We start from the raw sequence: 17,326 nt of genomic DNA on the forward strand, positions 1-17,326 counted from the left end.
AATATAAAACCAAATATTAAAAGCAAGTTTTAAGTTACCTATTTTAAGTCTAAAGCTGTAACAGGAATATGTAAGCTTGCATTAATGTTTACAAGTAACAGTTTTAAGTCACCTGTTTGTAATAGCAAGTTAAAAAAAAAAAAAAAATCAACAAGATCATGCATTGCAGGCTGTTTCTTTCAATTGCTAACCACTGCTAATCTCTCTTCCTTGTCTGGGGCTGATGACAACTGGGGTGTGGTGGGGAAATGAAAGCCCAGGATCAGAAGTCAGTTTTCAAAGTAGGTTCTTGGTTTTGCCAAACAGAACACAAGAATCGTATTGTACAGTTCTCTTCTAGAAGACAGAAAGGCCATGCAGAGCACTCCCTGTTCACAGTGCACACATTCAAGAAGGAAGTTATCCCTTAGATAAAAGGCAGTGTCAGAAATTGCCCATCACTCTCTTTCCTGAGAGGGCGATGAAAGGGAACCTTACTTCTCTTACCACTTGTGTAAGAAGCATCTCACACTACTGATCTTGAAACTTGACACAACACTGACTATTGCAATATAAGGGCAGCTTATTCCAGTTAGGTCAGCTTAGCAGTCTTATCCCAATGTTGCAAAAAAGTTTAAAAAGCAACACAGCCCCACATTTATTTTTGGAAGAAAAACCCTTCACCAACATCTCCTAAAATAAACCATTTATTGAGAAAAACCTTTTTTTTTAAATTTCATTAATCAGCCTTGTGCATAACAAATCTGAAGCTTGCCAAAAACAAATAAACAAAAACCCCAGTAAAAGTTCACAGTCAGTGCACTCAAACAGATTAAAAAACAAGGTCCATAACGCCTGATAACACTACAGCATTTTTCTGAACCTAGAAAGTTCAAAAATACTACATATTAACATTACAAGTTCTCAATCAAATGAGAAACAGGAGAAGGAACAAAAAGGGTATGGTCCATATACAGTAGTAATGGCACTTTCACTGAAACATGCAGCTTCTTCCAACTTGCGGACACGCCACGTGAGCAACACGTGCCGAGTAAAATGTACAGGAGCAGCAGAGGAAGTGACACCGTCACTTGTGCAGTCTTCGTTAAGGTCAACTTTTATACTGTTTCTCAGCACAGTCTTTATGTAAATATTACATACAGTAGTGATTCAAATCTTGTCAGAATAGAAAAGGCCAGAGACTGAGTAACTTCATTCTTCGTCTGTGCAAACCTGTGAAGGAAGCAAAAGGCAATTACTTCAGCCATCTCCCTCCTGCAGCAAGATTACAAATGATCAATCTCTTTAGCACCTTCACATCTTTGAAACTTTTTTTTCCTCCCTTGTTACACAATAATGCATTACAAGTGTTTGTATGGGAGTACTGACATTGCCACTGTCACCGTGCATCGTTCAGGTGCCTAAAGCAGTGTCCACCTCCGTGATGGATGGGATCTGCTACAGCTGCACTGCTGAGGGGGGGGGTGATGATCCCAAACACACTGCCACTGAACCAGAACACCAAAGTGATCAACTTTATGCTGGAAAATGGGACAGAATTCAATAACCTACTGTGCTCCCACCTCTCCAAAAAAAGAAGTTACTAATACAGCTCAATTGGTAGCTGTGAATATTTGCCTGTTGTTAAGTAAAGCATCACACCACAGTTCATGCAAGAACTGCAGACTGTTACACCAGCTGCCAGATAGGACATTCAGCATGACCTTAAGTATGAGCTTAAAAGAAAAGCAGCCCCTTGCACAGAAGAATGGAAGAGTTCTCAAGCATGTGCTGGTTTCACTTTTTACGGAGGGGGTCCTTATCTCTAAAAACCTGTGCATTTGCACTTGCTGAAGTTTTTGCTGCAGAGCCCTTCAGATCCAATTAGCTACCACTGAGTTGAAGCCTGACTTGTCTTTTTAACATAAAGATAATGCATTTCAAAACAGCAGTGAGAGTTTAATGTGTGGTGCACACCAGGTCCTATAGTCAAATGCTTGCTAAGAACAACACAGGCTTCTGGAAAATTGCCAATCCATGTATCTTGGACAGCATCAACTTGCTACCAGCCCCTCACCATGGTACCAAGCCCTGTGGCATCACTGAAAACAGAGAAGCTGACTAAAAGCTGTTCCCAGTTCCCATCTGCAGTTTTTGTAGCCAAAGTCATCAGACAAACCTTGACAAAAGGATGATCGAGAAGCTGGCTGGCCGTCCACCTCATCTTTGGGTCACTTTCCAGGCAGTGGCAAAGGAAGTCTTTCCCTTCTGGGCTCACTTTGTCAGGAATAGGAGGTTTATGACCCATCCCCACTTTATACATGATCTGGAAGTTGTGCTCATATTCGTGCCAAGGCCTCTGCAACAGTTAACAGCATTGCTAAGTGCAAGCTTTAGTGAGCAACTTTCTACCCACTAGAGCATGTATGTCTGTACTCCAGGAAATGAAAAGCCATCCCAGTCTTTGCAGACTTTAGTGTGACAAATTGCTGAGAGTGGGACCAGAATGTGCAGAAAAACTGCTGAGAACAGTTTGCATTTCATCAGTACATGAAACATCCCTACCTTGCCGGTGACCATCTCTATGACAACACAGCCCAGGCTCCAGATGTCTGCTGCACGTCCGTGCCCTTCTCCTTTAGCTCTAGTGATTACCTCTGGAGCCATGTACGCTTTGAAACAACATATATTATGCCATCAGTTCATACAGCAGAAGGAACAGTACACATCAAGTGACTGACTGGGTAAACCAAATGCTTTTTAAAATACCCCATGAATTACTACGCAGGTTTTCTCGCTAAGTTTTGCCATTTGCTGGTTTCTTGTTCTTTGCCCTGTTTTCAGCACAACTGTCTTTCAGTTTGAAAAGGGATGGCGAAAATGCTGTTACAGTACATACTCTCAGTTACTGCCATTTTATGAAAATTGATTGAGCAGCTGTTGTGAAAAGAGTACTGTTTCAGTAAGGCTGCAAAGAAAAATACAACCCCAGAAAACACATGCCCCAGCATCTCTATAGTTACAGACAAATACAATTTTATCTTTCACATTATATCATTCACTGATTGTTTTGGCTTCTGGATGTAAAGCACAAAACTAGCTAAGGTAAAGTCAAGTTTCCCTGAAACAGATGGTTTTACTCCAGCCCAGTCTTCTGGCAGAAGTATCTTCTTTTATGGTAACTAGACAAGTACCTGCCTAGCACAAGCTTCCTTACCTGCAGTCCCCAAGGTACTGTTCACTTCTCCAGGCATTGTCTGGGTATTGTTCTTCAACTTCACTGAGCAGCCAAAGTCTCCTAGTTTAATCAGTCCAGATGAGGTAAGAAAGATGTTGGCTCCTAGGAAACACAAGGAAACACAGTAACACTTGTTTAAGCCAGAGCTGAATTGAGCAATGAGGGCTTCTCAATATAGCCTTGGAAGTTGCAGTAGGTAATAGCTGAATTCACACTTAAGATCTTTACCTGTGAATTAAGTGTGGAATATGACAGCATTAAAGATGTTCTGGTGGGTTTGTGCTAACATGAAGTGTACTGGAAGTTGACAAGTGTTAAAAAAAACCAAAAAAACCCCCCAAAAAAAGCAGTATGGCAGGCAAATTAAACAGCTTTCCATACAAGCTTGTTACAAGAAATTACTGCTTCAGGAATTCCAGTGCTTCTCCTTGTGAGCATTGAATTAGGAAGAAACTGCTTCCTGGCAGAGGCCATTGCTGTGTGCCCCCCACTAGTATCTCTTCAAGACAGATGATACCGTGCTTGTCAATAAAAACAGTGTGGCCAGCATGATGAGGGAAGGGATCATCCTCCTGTACTCAGCTCTCGTAAGGCTGCACCTCAAGTTGTGTCCCCAGCTCTGGGCCCCTCACTACAAGAAGGAGCAAGTCCAGAGAAGGGCAACAAGGCTGGTGAAGGGTCTGGAGCACAAGTCCTGTGAGGAGCAGCTGAGGAAGCTGGGGGTGTTTAGCCTGTAGAAGAGAAGGCTCAGAGGAGACCTTGTCACTCTCTACAGCTGCCTGAAAGGAGGATGTAGCCAGGTGGGGGTTGGTCTTTTCTCTCAGGCAACCAGCAACACGAGAAGAGGAAATGGCCTCAAGCTATCCCAGGGGAGGTTCAGGTTGGACATCAGGAGGAATTTCTTCACTGAAAGGATGGTCAGGCATTGAACCAGGCTGCCCAGGGAGGTGGTGGAGTCACTGCCCCTGGAAGTATTCAAGATAAACTGGGCATGGCACTCAGTGCCATGGTTTAGTTGTTTGACATGGTGGTGGTCAGTCAAAGGTTGGACTTGATCTTGGAGGTCTTCCAACCTTAGTGACTCTGTGGTCACAGCTGACTTGCAAAACAGAGCTTAGAGCCTTTTATTACACATACTACCAAGTGCCTACTCCATTGCACTTTACTTCCTGAGTAATTTTTGGAGGAGGACTACCATTAAAATAACTGGCTATACTGGCAGCTTGCACTAGAACAAACTTCCCTAGCATAGTTACAAAATCTCCAAGGGAAATCTGCAAATGGCTTCAAGTCAGTTGCTCAACACAACAGTGCAAAATAAGCCAAGTGGTTTTGACAACCTATGGTTTTCTTTCATTCAACATCCTGCCAAAATACTCATGTTGACAGCAACAGCAAACAGGTAGAGCAGAAGGAGCTCCTTATGTCAAGCCACATTCTGGATTCTACAAGTATGACAATGAAAGCACAAGTAGGTTGCAAGTATCAGCTGGCAGAAATAGAGCTTCAGCTGTGATCTTTCTGGAGGAAAGATGGATGGTATGCACAAAACAAAACTACTCACCTACTCTAGGAGCAGGCAGATATTGAGGATTTCACTACACATAGCGTCTGCCCATGTCACACGAAAGATTCATTCAAAAATGGCTCATCTCAATAGAACCTTCCACAGTTTCTCACTTGTGTTCCATCTGGAGCAGTGCAGAAATTCTTGGCTGCTCCTCCTTTGTGTTGTCTTGGTTAATAACATTTTCCCATTCACTTGGTTGGGCATCCCCAAGATATTCACAGAGAATACAAAGAAGCCTCAAAAAGCTCAAGTCAAAAAAAGGCAGTGCAGGTCAATGATGCCAAAACTCTGCCCATTTCTCAAAGGACTCTCTGACTACTCTGACAATAGTTGGTAACTATTTAGTCCAAGAGGTATTACACAGAACTGCAATTAATGGGTGACCAAAATTATTAACAGAATTAAATTCCAACCTTTAGTTACTGTAGCTTTGACAAGTCCTGAAAGAATTAATGTTCAGGGAATACAACTCTTCTGTACATTGTGTCCAGTGGTTTTCCACTTCTGGCATTCAGATGCTTGCACATACTCCAGAATTCTTTCACTGGATTCTGCAGTTTGCCATCAGTGGGACCTATGTTCACAGTCACCCTGAACAGGTGTGTTTAATGGAGATGGGTAGACCATCCCTCAGCTTCCTGAATGAAGGAGGATCCAGAAAGACACAAAGCACTACAAGAAGGCTGTTTGATGGGACACTAAGTATGGGCAATGCATTAGGAGAGTGACAGCTTCTTTTTCCTTTGAATTACTGTCAACTGCTTTTCTAACCGTTTCAAGCAGTTGCTTGTCAGATACGAAGTAGGCGTACTTAGCCTCCACAAAGAGCTTAGGAAAAACAGTCCTCACTAGCAAACACTTTTTCAAGGATGTTTTGGAAACTTGTATTTCCATTCCTCAAGAAAGCAACATGAAAATTTCACAAAAGGCTACAAAGTGGTTTTCAACTACTACAGTGGATGGAGCCTGGCAGTGCTGAAGTGCAACAATCTCTCTTCTGACTGAGTTTAGGCTACTGGGATATTTTAGTTTAGTACAGTTCAGAACCTTCTTCCAAGGCCTTTTCAACTAGAGTTTGTCCCTTTTAATAAAAAGTAATGACAATTTAGCCTAAGTGTTACCATGAAAGCTCCTGCAAGCCCTTTTCCTGAAAGCACTTGGAACTGTCAAAGGGAATAAAGCACTGAACCAAAGTTTCACCAAGAAGACAGAGATAGCATTTGAAGACTCATGTTGCAGACACTTTCTGTCAGCTTCCATGGATGTGCTGTTGCTGGAGCCTGTTTTGTAAACTGCTTGTTCAGAAACCAAGACCAGACTGCAGAAGGAGTCTTTAAAAAGGGTCTCCTTGTTAAATGAAACCTGCACAGAATCCAGCAGGACCTGTGTAAGAGGAACAGACAAGAGGGCAGTACTTTGAAGATGCCCGATGCTTTTTACCTTTGACAGTTAACACTGCTGGGAGTGTAACAGAATACCTACATAGCTGCATGGTTAATAGGCAAAATAAAACCAAAGACCATGAGTACAACAGCAGAAAGGGACCACCCCGCCATCTGTTCCTTTTCTCCCCTTACACATACACTGTCTGAAGCATTGTCACTGCATGCACTGGGCAGAGGCAGGAGGTTGCCCAGCTGTGCACAGCCCTCCTGCTGTGACACCACAGGTCCTCCTGGGCACACAGCAAAGAGCAAGTAAAAGCCACACTCCTGCTAGGGTAGCCAAAACCTAAAGCATTTAAACTCAAGTTTCACACCCTGTACCTCTACCAAATCAGCCCCATAGTAAGAACTGTGAAAACTGCACTAGCGTGATAGTCCAGATGTTTTGGTGGAAATTCTATGGGTCCATGGAGCAGCACCAAAAGCCCCACTAAAGGCTGTGCTGTAATTCCAGAAGAAGAGGCAGCTCAGACATTCCACAGCCAGTGCTTAAGCAGTGCAACAGCCAAATTAATTCAAGAAACAAGCAGGCCAAATGCTACTCTTGGATGAGAAAATCAGCTTTCACATACTCTTTTTCTCAGTCTCTTAGAGAGCCATGGCACATGCCCACAGTCTCCTGTTGCAGAGTTTTCCATCTCTTGCTGAACGACCTTCCTTCCTTTGTGCTCATCAGGAAGGCAGGATGGCAGAAGTTTTGAGCTAACAACAAGGTTAACAAGAAGACAATAATACAGTAGCAGCTTGATGAAGACTTTTTTGTATGGAGCATCTCATTCACAGGTTTTTGAATTACTAAAGCTTCAGATACAATCCTTTCATTTTCTGTATTCATCCAAGCACTCTTCAGGAGCATGCCCTCTCCTGAAGAGAACCCATCAGGCCTCATTGATTTAATTCCTCTCAATTCAGCACTTGTGAGACCACACTTTGAGTGCTGTCTCTTGTTTTTAGGCTCTCCAGCACAAGAGAGACAATGACACACTGAAGCAAACCCAGGAGAGCAGCACCAAGATGTTCAGAGGGCTGCACCCGACCTACAAGGAAAGGCTGCAAGATGGGTTTGTTCCGCTTGAAGAAGGGATGCTCGCGGGAGTGGGGGGGGGGGACGACTTATTGCTGTTTTCAGCTGTGTAATGGGAGGATAGCAAGACTGTGGAAACAGACTTTTCCCTCAAAAGCATGCTGTGAAATGGTTATGCAGCAATGGACACAACAGCAAGCTCTGCAGATTCCAGGGAGCTATCAGGAAAAAGCTTTTCACAGTGGGGATAGGTCAGTCATTGGAATAGGGCCTCTCCATCCCTGGAGATACATGTATATCTCACCTCAACAATGTCCTGAGCAATCTGATCTAATTTGACACTGGATCTGATACTGAGGCTGGCCCTGTTTAGGACAGACGGCTCAGAGATGTCCACAGGTTCCCTCCAGCATTAAATATTCCATCATTCTCCATCACTGACCAGAACAGCTTCCTTACAAAAAGTTAAATAATTCTAACCAAGAAAACTGGGCTTAGCCACAGGAATTAAAATTCAATACCCAGAAGAGAAATTAAAAGAGTCTCACAAGAGACTATCTCGTGCTACATACCTGCACCACCTACTTTTCACAATGATGCAGACTAAGCAAAAGCAGTGCAGCCAAATATAACAACCAGCCAACACAACCCTCCATCTGCCCTCACCACCACAGGCTGAAAAACATTTTTGGCAGCTGCATCTTGCTTTGTCTTTTACCCTCATAGAGCTGGATGCCATAATAGCATCTGAAAGACAACAGTGGGACAAGGGAACACTGTTAACCAAAAGTTTATTTTTGGGCACAAGGTACTTGAAGACACCGAGTACAGGTGTCTTCCAGGATACAGATAAACAATCGTTATAAGATTTGCTTATCTGCTGGTAAAAGAAATAGATCCACAGTGATGTTCAGCAAACTGGCCCTGAGAGATCTAGTATGATCTGACAGCGAGGTTTTCATAGGAAAGCAGTTTTAACAGTCTGAATGTCATTTTTCCCTATCAGAAAAATAAGAGTACCAATCTACATGAGAGATAAAATTAAAATTAGAGTGTTCTTTACTGCTGTTAGCCTGAAAACTTAGGGATGCAATGTTAGCATAAAAGAAGTCAATGAGCAAAACTGCAGTGAATGCAATGCATCAGGTAACCTTTATAAATATAACCTCTGTGGTCTGTCTTTATATTCTGCCATGGAGTTTCAGGAAGGTCTATACACAGATGTGCCTGCAGTGACCTTCTGTTACTCTCAAGAAACACCCCAACATTTGATGTAAGGAACCTGTTGTGACAGAAATGCCCTCAGATAACACAATGTTACAGTTCTGTTAAACAGCTTTTCTCACTCCATGCATTTCCCTGAAGAGCAGAAGACCTATTTGGAAACATATCCAGATATCAGCAATGACACTGAGCAGCACAAAAGAAATCCCTGTCAGCCAGCCTTGGATTTTGATCACAACGAGCTTCCAGGAGAGCATAATCCAGCTAAGCAGAACCTGGACAAGGAATGATCAAGAAAAGGGCAAGGAGAGAACTGTGAAAAACACAAAGGGAAATCCACAACTGGAGAGAAACCTTTGGTGAGGAAGGAGAACCAGAAAAGGTAAGATTGCTGGGGAATGGGAGTGAGGGAAAGTGTTTCTAGGAAAAAAAAAAGTCAAAACTGACTCAAGAGTGGCCTACCTGGGTGGAAGGCCTCTGGATCGTAGATAGTTCTTTTCCCAAATGAGAAGCACGAGGCCAAAGGACCAAGAGCAACTGGGAACCTCCTACACTGCTGCGGTGATTCAAAACCCTGTGAGCAAGAGGGACATAGAAACCCAGCATCGTTGGGTTGCACTGCCTTGTCACAAAATGAGCATTCACAGGGCATATTGTGAGCATTGCTTCCCCTACCTTCACCTAAGTTTCCTGCCATCGGTGAGCCAAATATGCCAGACTAACAAAACCAAGATAACCAGGCATGGAGGATGTTGTTGGAAGGCGCAGAAAAAGAAAAATGAACCTGAAATGAGGACTGACACTGGATATCTTAAAAGCCAAACCCAACCCCCCTTTGGTTACTGTAGTTTCAGTCTGCTAATTATGTAAGCAAATGCTGACAGCCAGGCATGAGAAGATATATGTATGGAAAAAAAACACTAGATAAAGGGATATCCTAAAATAAGTTCTTTTAACAATGGTTTTGTTACTAAGTTTAATCAGCCATTCATCCGAAATCTAAAACTCTTCAGGAAAATGGAATCACAAGGAAAAGTTCTGATGCACAACTCTAGCACTGTACACTGCCTGTCAGCTCCAGAAAACACCACTTGTTTGCACAGACAAGAAGGAAAACAGTATTACATAACTCAGTACATTATTACTAAAAATGCAAGGACTAATAATTGAGTTTAGATAAAACCCCAGTAATCTTAACAACCTCTAAAAAAAACTATATAAATCATGGGCAAAATTTATGAGTTTGAAATGACAATTGTGAGTGTTTTTTTACAATCTACACTTAAAAGAAAAAGCATGAAACTAGCCAATAACTTGTAAACTGAAAAGTTAATGGAAGGCTTTATACAAATAATGGCTGCATAGATAATGCACACTAAATATGCAAATACATCCCCCCCATCCTTCCCCCTGCTCTCATCTACCACACTGAAACAACAACATGACCTTTTTGGTTAACATTACCTTTAATGTCTCGATGAACAATACCATGTTCATGTAGTACATTGATAGCAATCGTGATCTGCTTTGAGTAGAGCCTAATGACATGCTCCTGAAGGCCCAGTTTTGATACCTCCTCCAGAGTGCCCTCATCACAGTACTCCATGAAGATGTACATTTCTTCCTGTTGTGGAAACCAAACCAGATTTCATTGGGTGTCATTTTTTATACTTTAAACACTGAATTAAGATATAGTTTTCCTTACATGCTTCATTGTTCATGAAACGAGTAATAAAGGTATCATGTAATGTCTTAATGAAAGTATCACTTACCATAAAATATCTAATAAATCATCTCCTCAGAACTCTATTCTCTCTAGCATGCTGCAACCTAACATATTCTATTGCACAGCTAGGAAATGCTCTGCTACATGCCTATCTATCTGCATCATTTATACATAACTGATACTACTTGGTGGTATAAAAATACAGTGCTTTGGCATCAACCAAAAGACACTTCAGAGATCTTGCAGGCATATTACACAGAAATGTGAACAGATTTTTTGCTCATTTAGAGGAGGGGAAAAAAAGGCGCAAAATGATGGTTTGGGCTTGTTTTTTATCCCCTCTCTCTGTGCCACTTCCTGCAGTATCATGTGTTGATAACTTGGGATGGGCAAGTTTTTTGTTCTTTGCTGTGGCTTGAACAACCATGCCAACTCTAACTCACTTTAAGGAAAAATTAGGTTTCTGCTCCCACTCTGTCTTCAAGCCCAGCTGATTTCAGCCAGACTGAATTAATATAAAAAGATGGCAAAGACACAAAGTTCTTAGAAACTAGTCCGAGAAAGCCATGACCCAGTGGCACAGACACCCAAATTTGTGTCTCCAAGTAGAGAAATGCAGAAAGCAGCCTATGTCCCCTTCTAAACCAGCAATGGGTCACCAAACAACTTATTCCATATTGAGCAAATCGGTCAAATCCAAGCAGCACTTTTCAGCAAGACATCAGGACTTGAGACTCACAAGTGGGAAGAGCTTGTGGGAAGCAGAGAGTAATAGAAAGCTGGATATCTCAGCACACAACTCTGGAATCCAAGTCCATAGAAAAATACATTTCATTAGTTCTGCTGCTCAAGGAAGAAAACTTGCTTTTTCCTTCTGAAGAGATGCTAGCTGAATTCCAATACTTGTCTGGCATCAAGATTTAAATGCCAGCACAAAATTTTTCCAGGAATCAACATGATACAAGTACAACCTTTGCTGCTAACAGGGACAGGTTTTAGCCTGTCTAGTCTTCATCTACATACAGAAGTTACCATACCATATATGATATAACTTGCTTTTAGACCAGTTTAACAGAGTAGCAGCATAGAATAGTTCCAGCATTACTCACTCTATTCACTTATTTTAAGCCTTCTCTGTTTATGTACCAGTTCCAAAAAGTCCAAATTATGTTTCAGAGACCTCGATATCCAGAGGAAAAAAGACACACTGCTATTCACAGAGATAACCAGACAAGATTAACTAAAATGTTCTCATGTAAAAACCTCCAATAATGCAAAGCTTTTTAAAATTTTCTCTTTGCCTTATAAAAAAGCCCCAATAATTCATGTTTTCTTACCCTGTGGAGCTCCACACCAAAATAACGAACCAGATTAGGGTGTTTGATGCCTTCAAAAATCTTCAGTTCATCAGCTGTTTCTTTGATAGTTTTGTGATCATTAGGTTGAAATCTTATCTGCAAGAAAGATTTGTCATTATTTTGCTGATATTTCAAATTAATAACGAACAAAAAAAGCAAACAACCCATCCTGAACTCAAACACAACAAAAAGCTCTTTTTGTATTGTTGTTGCTGTTGTTAAATAGCATCATCACACAAAGCTCCAGAATACCCCTCTCCATCCTCTGATGGTTTGTTTCATCCAAACTGAAACAAATAAAGCACATTAAGCTATTTCTGGAAAATTACCTACAACTATGATGATTTATAAACTTTGTAAGAGCAAAATGCTGTTACTTAACTGTGTAAATATACACGTGTGCACAAATATCTATCTCTTTTGTGCTTGCCTTCTAGCTTAAGTGTGGTAGACAGACACAATACAAGAGAATCTAAAAGCAATGTCAGAGAGAGCTATCATTCAACAAAGACTATTTGCCAGGTACTTCATCACCTGAGAGTCTAAGGGATCTCTTTGAGGGGTTTTTTCACTGAGAACAAGGCAGCTGCAAGGAAAAGGTGTGGCATGGAACAAATACAGTCAAAGGTTTTGAGGAAAGAAACAGGTTTTCATTACCTCTCCTACAATATGCTGTGATGGACTGTTCAATGAGGAAAAACATTATCGGTGTTCTGAAAAACTGATTTAAAGCTTCTAACCACACAAAGATAAGCAAGATGAATAGCAAGTCATGGAAGATGCTACTTTTATCATATTGTTAGAAAGTAGAAGCTTCATTATTTGAGTGCAGGACAACTGCTAAAGAAATAAATGCACATATTTTGCCTTCAGTTGCTAGGAAGTTATGATTGTTATGTTCTGTGTAACAATTCCAGGATACAGTTTGTATTCAAACAGTGGTAAAATTAAATACATGAAGATTAAAAAAGGTGACAATGATATTTAAGTATTTTACATATTCCCTAATGCATAGTTGCAATATTGTGTATTTGTAGTAAGCCTGACCACCATAATTTGAAGTCATTTTAATGACACTGTGGTTGAGGTAACACAGTGTGAAGAAATCTTGGTGCAAGGGCAGGGGAATGCAGTGTTCTTAACTAATTTTTAAAAAAGTCAATCTATCTTCCCCCAAGTCATTCTTAAAGAAATCCAGAAAGGCCTTTTATTTGGAAGTTGCAAGTAGTCTGCATTCAAGCCTAGTGAAACAAACATCTGTCAAACAGGATCTATTTATGAGCTTACTTCAGCTTCTGCTAAAGAGCACACACATGCTAATCTGTAAACAGCACCTGCATCTAGAAAGCAACTTTGAATTACAGAAACAGAGTGCTACTGATGGGAGGGGGGGAAAAATCTTATTTCATCAGGAGAAAAAATGTAACAACAGCAAATTTCAAGTGTTGGTATTAGTCAGGGAACGAGTATGGTACAAGAAGTTAAGCACAAGCCCAGTCTTGCTTTTCCACACCTTGGAGATCACAGATGTATTGTGTGTGTAAGAACTGGCACGTAAAATGTAGCTGCTGCAACATCCAACGGCTGCCACAGTAACTGCTGTGAACAGATAATGCTTGCAGTTGTCTAAAGATGCGGAAATGCATTAAAACTAAACAATAATTTAAAAGAAAAACAACCACAAGGTGTTGTAGGGGAAACAGATCTCTACGCCTACACAGCTTCACTTACTCCTATCCTGAAAACTAGATTTCTGTACCCACCTAGTTAGTCAGCAGTTTTGTGACTCAACCTAGCTCACACTATGGGAGAAGCTGAAAAACATCTGATATCACACTTCCTATCTTTACTCTAAGGAATGAGCAGAAAAGTAATAAAATGTGAGACAAAACACTATGAAGTAAAATATACGTTTGTGTGCAGTTTTCAATAACCTTTCAAAATCATTTAAGATCTCTTAATGGAAGCTCACATATATTAAACAAGAATTCATTTAAGTTCACAATCACCCTACGAGATTACAAAAAAAAAAAAATCATCCATTTTACAGACATTTAAATTGAAACTTATAAACTGAAAACCAACTTGAGAGGAAAAAGTGCTAACAGCAGCTGTAGCTACATGAAGACACAATTTGTCTTCCCATCCTTTCCCCATTAGCTAGCAGCAGTGTGCAGAAACCCTCAATGCCTGCTACATCACCCACATTTGGTTTAGAAAAAAAACAAGGGCAGCCGAGATTCTTGTAGACACAGTACTCACTTCCTTCATAGCCATCAGCTCTCCAGTGTCAACACTGATACAGGTATAGACCTTCCCATACTGGCCTTCACCTGCAAAGTTAGAGTAAGGCAAATTCAGTACACTACCTTCAACAAGCAACACGTACATCAACTGCAATGAGGAAACATCACTGAAAGCAGCTTGCCAATGCTTTTTACCTTTCTTTTAATTTAAAACTCCAAGTAGCTTTTAACTGTAACACTTAATGCTACATTCATAGCCCTGAATTCAAGCTGAATAAAAGTAAAAACATTTATCTGCTGACCTGAAAGAAAACTTCTCAAGAACATACGTTTTCCCCCAAAATCCCAAACCAGAGAGTAAAAAGTGATCATATGGGGGAAACAATAAGATTGGTGAACTAAATCCCAGAGTTTGAACTCATTTCCATTTCTGGTTCTTCCGAATGTAGAACTCAAACATTTTATAAAGTTAAGCACACGCAGATATCACAAGATCATGCCTGCATAATTGTCCTAACCAAATCCTTCTCCTCGTTTTCTGTTATTTGACCAATGAAAACTTCAGTGAAGTGCTACATTAAGAAAATCCTAGCTGCAACAGTATGTTGTATTTTAACATTTTGATTTCAGTAAAGCTGGTAATACCTATGCAGAGACCCAAGATTTTTAAAGAGAGCCTTTGATTTCCTTCACGAATACTAAGTTTGGTATTTAGCTAGATAAACAAAAGTATAAAGAACATACCAATTTTGTTTCCTCTCTGCCACTTGAAAGTCACTTTTCTCAAACCTACGTGCATGACATTATCATAAGATTTCGGTGTGTCACAAACTTGGCCAATGATGTTCTTCCTTCTCATCTCTCTGTATCTCCTTTCTTCAAACAACTGAACAGACTTTTGAACAGCTTCCATCGGGGCTTGCTTGGAAGCCGTATCTAAAAAGAGTGATGAACAATTTCCTTGATTGAGAAATATTCGCTGTTACATTTTGTTACCTTTTGATAACACATGAAGTGACCAGAGTTAAAAGAAAACTATTTTGTGAGTCTAATTAAGATGTAGGAAAAGAATAAGACATTTTAACAATCACATATGAAACTAAAGTAAAATGAGAAGTGGTACTTTACTAATCATCTTTTACTTGATTCAAGGAAATCACATTTATGAAATGCAACACACTTGTTTGCATTTGACCTGTAACTAACCTCTGATTGTGGAAACAGGGTCATAAAAGCACTAAGGAAAGAAGGACAGGTAAGGTTTTTTTCTACAGAATTATGAGAGGTTTCTTCAAAGACTCATGGCATCTGTTATTTCAAAGATTTAGAGGTATTAGAAACTCCAGCTCTCAAGTCTTGTCATGAAACAGCATCCTAGTGAGACCAAAGAGATCTCAGGGCAGTGTTAGTGCATCCCTCCTTGTAAAGCACAAAAATCATACACCTGTCACTGCTGGCACCAGTAGCCTAACCTGTTCCTGTCTCCAAAGGACAGAGATACTGATACTCCCAAAGTATATATTCTACTCCCCTACCCATAATTAATAGTACGTCCTCTATACTAAATATGCCTTGCTGTAGTTTCAAAACAAAATCTTTGTCTTATTCACAGTGGACTGTAAAACCAGTTCCCATTACAGCAATCTTCTAGAAATTTTCAAGTTTTCCCTCATTCTTTTTTAGTTTAAACAAACTCAAATTCCTTCAGTATTTATGTTCCAACTTCCAGATTTCAAAATGAGAATTTGTAATTCCTCCTGTGTTCTGTGTAAGACACATAATGAGACCAGTTTCTAATGTGACAGAATGTTTTTCTCATTTTTCATGAGGCTCTACCCTGCCACAGTATGTGCAGACAAGCTTCATGTATCAATCCGCACAGTACAGGAGTGTCCGAAGTAATCAAGTTACTTTCGGTTACATGAAAATCAGTAGTAGGACAGAGAAGAAGAGGTCTTCAATTTAGGAAACAATAGCCTTCAATTTAGGAAACTGTGGGATCACACACTATTAGATACCCAAATTAAGAAAAATCCCACCTTGGGGAAAGATCTTCTTGTGATTTTGTTAGCAATATCCTATACCTGCAATGCTTTATTTTTTGTCCTAAGTATAAAGCTGTGAAAACCTCTTCACAATCCACAATAAAATCCAACCTTTCAGTACAATTTAACAGACATTACATTACAGTGACCCTAAACACATACCTTTGGTCTGGTTGATTAACGTTCTGAGCTCCCAACTCCGCCGGGATGAACCACTTGAGTCTCCTTTTGGATACAATGGCTCTAGAGAAATAATAGTGTGAGCACAAAGTAGCTTTATCTCTTATTAAGGATTATGTCACTATATTCAGCAGAAGCTAAGATCTTACATATAGGACTAATACACCCTACATGTAAAGCAAAAATATGCTCTTGAAATCAAAATCAACTTCTCTTTAGAAAACAAATTATAAAAAAGAATTTCATTTATATAGAAACAGAGATCTCCTTCCACAACTGAGGGGAGCACCTTAAGCCAGGGCACTCAGAATCAAATATGCAAAATATCTGTAGAAAAATAATTTTCTAAGGTTCCTTAGAATAAGATTAGTATGCATTCCAACCTAAGCCACCTTCCTTTTCATACAGATACAAAAAAAAAAAATTGAATAAGCATGAGGCAGACAATGTTTTCAACATTTGCTTAAAAACTAACAAAGACGAAAAAAATCTCCCACACCTTTTTAAGGCATTTCTCTCTAAGAAATCCAGTGTGGATGACCACAATATCAATTCTATTTTGCTTCATATTTTGTACTTCATTTTAATTTTCACAATCAATCTTTCAAGGTATTTGTTGCAATAAATACCACATGTACAGGGGCTGGGGAAACCTGAAGGAGAAGCCCTGATCAGGACATCAAGTGACACATCCTGTCCCTTCTTCCAGGATTCAAATAACAGCAAGTATTTGTAATATGAATACTGCAGGGATAAAGAACTGGACAGAAAACACTTCACTCTCCTGATGGATCCAATTCATATCTCATTAACAGTGTTTTGAAATTTACTATCAAATGGGGTATATAATTCAGAAATCGTATTACTAATTTCATTTTGAACACTAGAACTTAGAACAGCACCAGGAAATCCCTTCAGATATAATTCAGAAACAATATGAATGGCAAGAGAATAGTGGATATGTCTGAAAACAGAAGGGCTTACTCTGACCATATAAGCCTACACGTTAAAAATCTAAGATTTCGGAATGAGATGAGGTGAAAAAAATTTTTGGAAAGGGTAAGAACTGGGAACAGAGAGAAATATGTTAATGACATAAAGCATCTGCACATCTAGGTCACAATTTGTTACTGTGACAATCACCTTCTCGCTCTTCAGTGGGACTGGAGTGACGACTAAGGGATCTGAACTGCAATTCAGCTGCTATTGAAGCAAGTCGATCATTTTCAGGGACACTGGAACCCCTGTTAAAAAGAGCCATCATACTAATTAACTTGTCATTAGTATTTAT

General features: G+C 40.0%; 1 protein-coding gene across 8 annotated transcripts in view; it reads right to left on the minus strand.

Moving 5' to 3' along the window:
- Positions 1–670: 670 nt before the first annotated feature.
- MAP3K4 (mitogen-activated protein kinase kinase kinase 4) overlaps positions 671–17,326 on the minus strand; it is a 68,211-nt gene continuing 51,555 nt past the window's right edge. For 5 of the 8 annotated variants that reach the window (XM_032102483.1, XM_032102480.1, XM_032102478.1 and 2 more), the window contains 10 exons: positions 17,179–17,279; positions 16,018–16,098; positions 14,555–14,746; positions 13,827–13,897; positions 11,544–11,660; positions 9,945–10,104; positions 3,197–3,319; positions 2,545–2,651; positions 2,159–2,338; positions 671–1,212 (listed from right to left, as the gene is read on the minus strand). In XM_032102483.1, the coding sequence (XP_031958374.1) occupies positions 1,192–1,212; positions 2,159–2,338; positions 2,545–2,651; positions 3,197–3,319; positions 9,945–10,104; positions 11,544–11,660; positions 13,827–13,897; positions 14,555–14,746; positions 16,018–16,098; positions 17,179–17,279 (1,153 nt within the window). In that variant the 3' untranslated portion in view covers positions 671–1,191. Of the gene's footprint in view, positions 1,213–2,158; positions 2,339–2,544; positions 2,652–3,196; positions 3,320–8,942; positions 9,055–9,155; positions 9,265–9,944; positions 10,105–11,543; positions 11,661–13,826; positions 13,898–14,554; positions 14,747–16,017; positions 16,099–17,178; positions 17,280–17,326 lie in introns of those variants that run through there. The other 3 variants (XR_004238843.1, XM_032102482.1, XM_032102481.1) reach the window with 3 other exon arrangements.

This window comes from Corvus moneduloides, chromosome 3 (genome assembly GCF_009650955.1).
Source record: "Corvus moneduloides isolate bCorMon1 chromosome 3, bCorMon1.pri, whole genome shotgun sequence".
Lineage (NCBI taxonomy): Eukaryota > Metazoa > Chordata > Aves > Passeriformes > Corvidae > Corvus > Corvus moneduloides.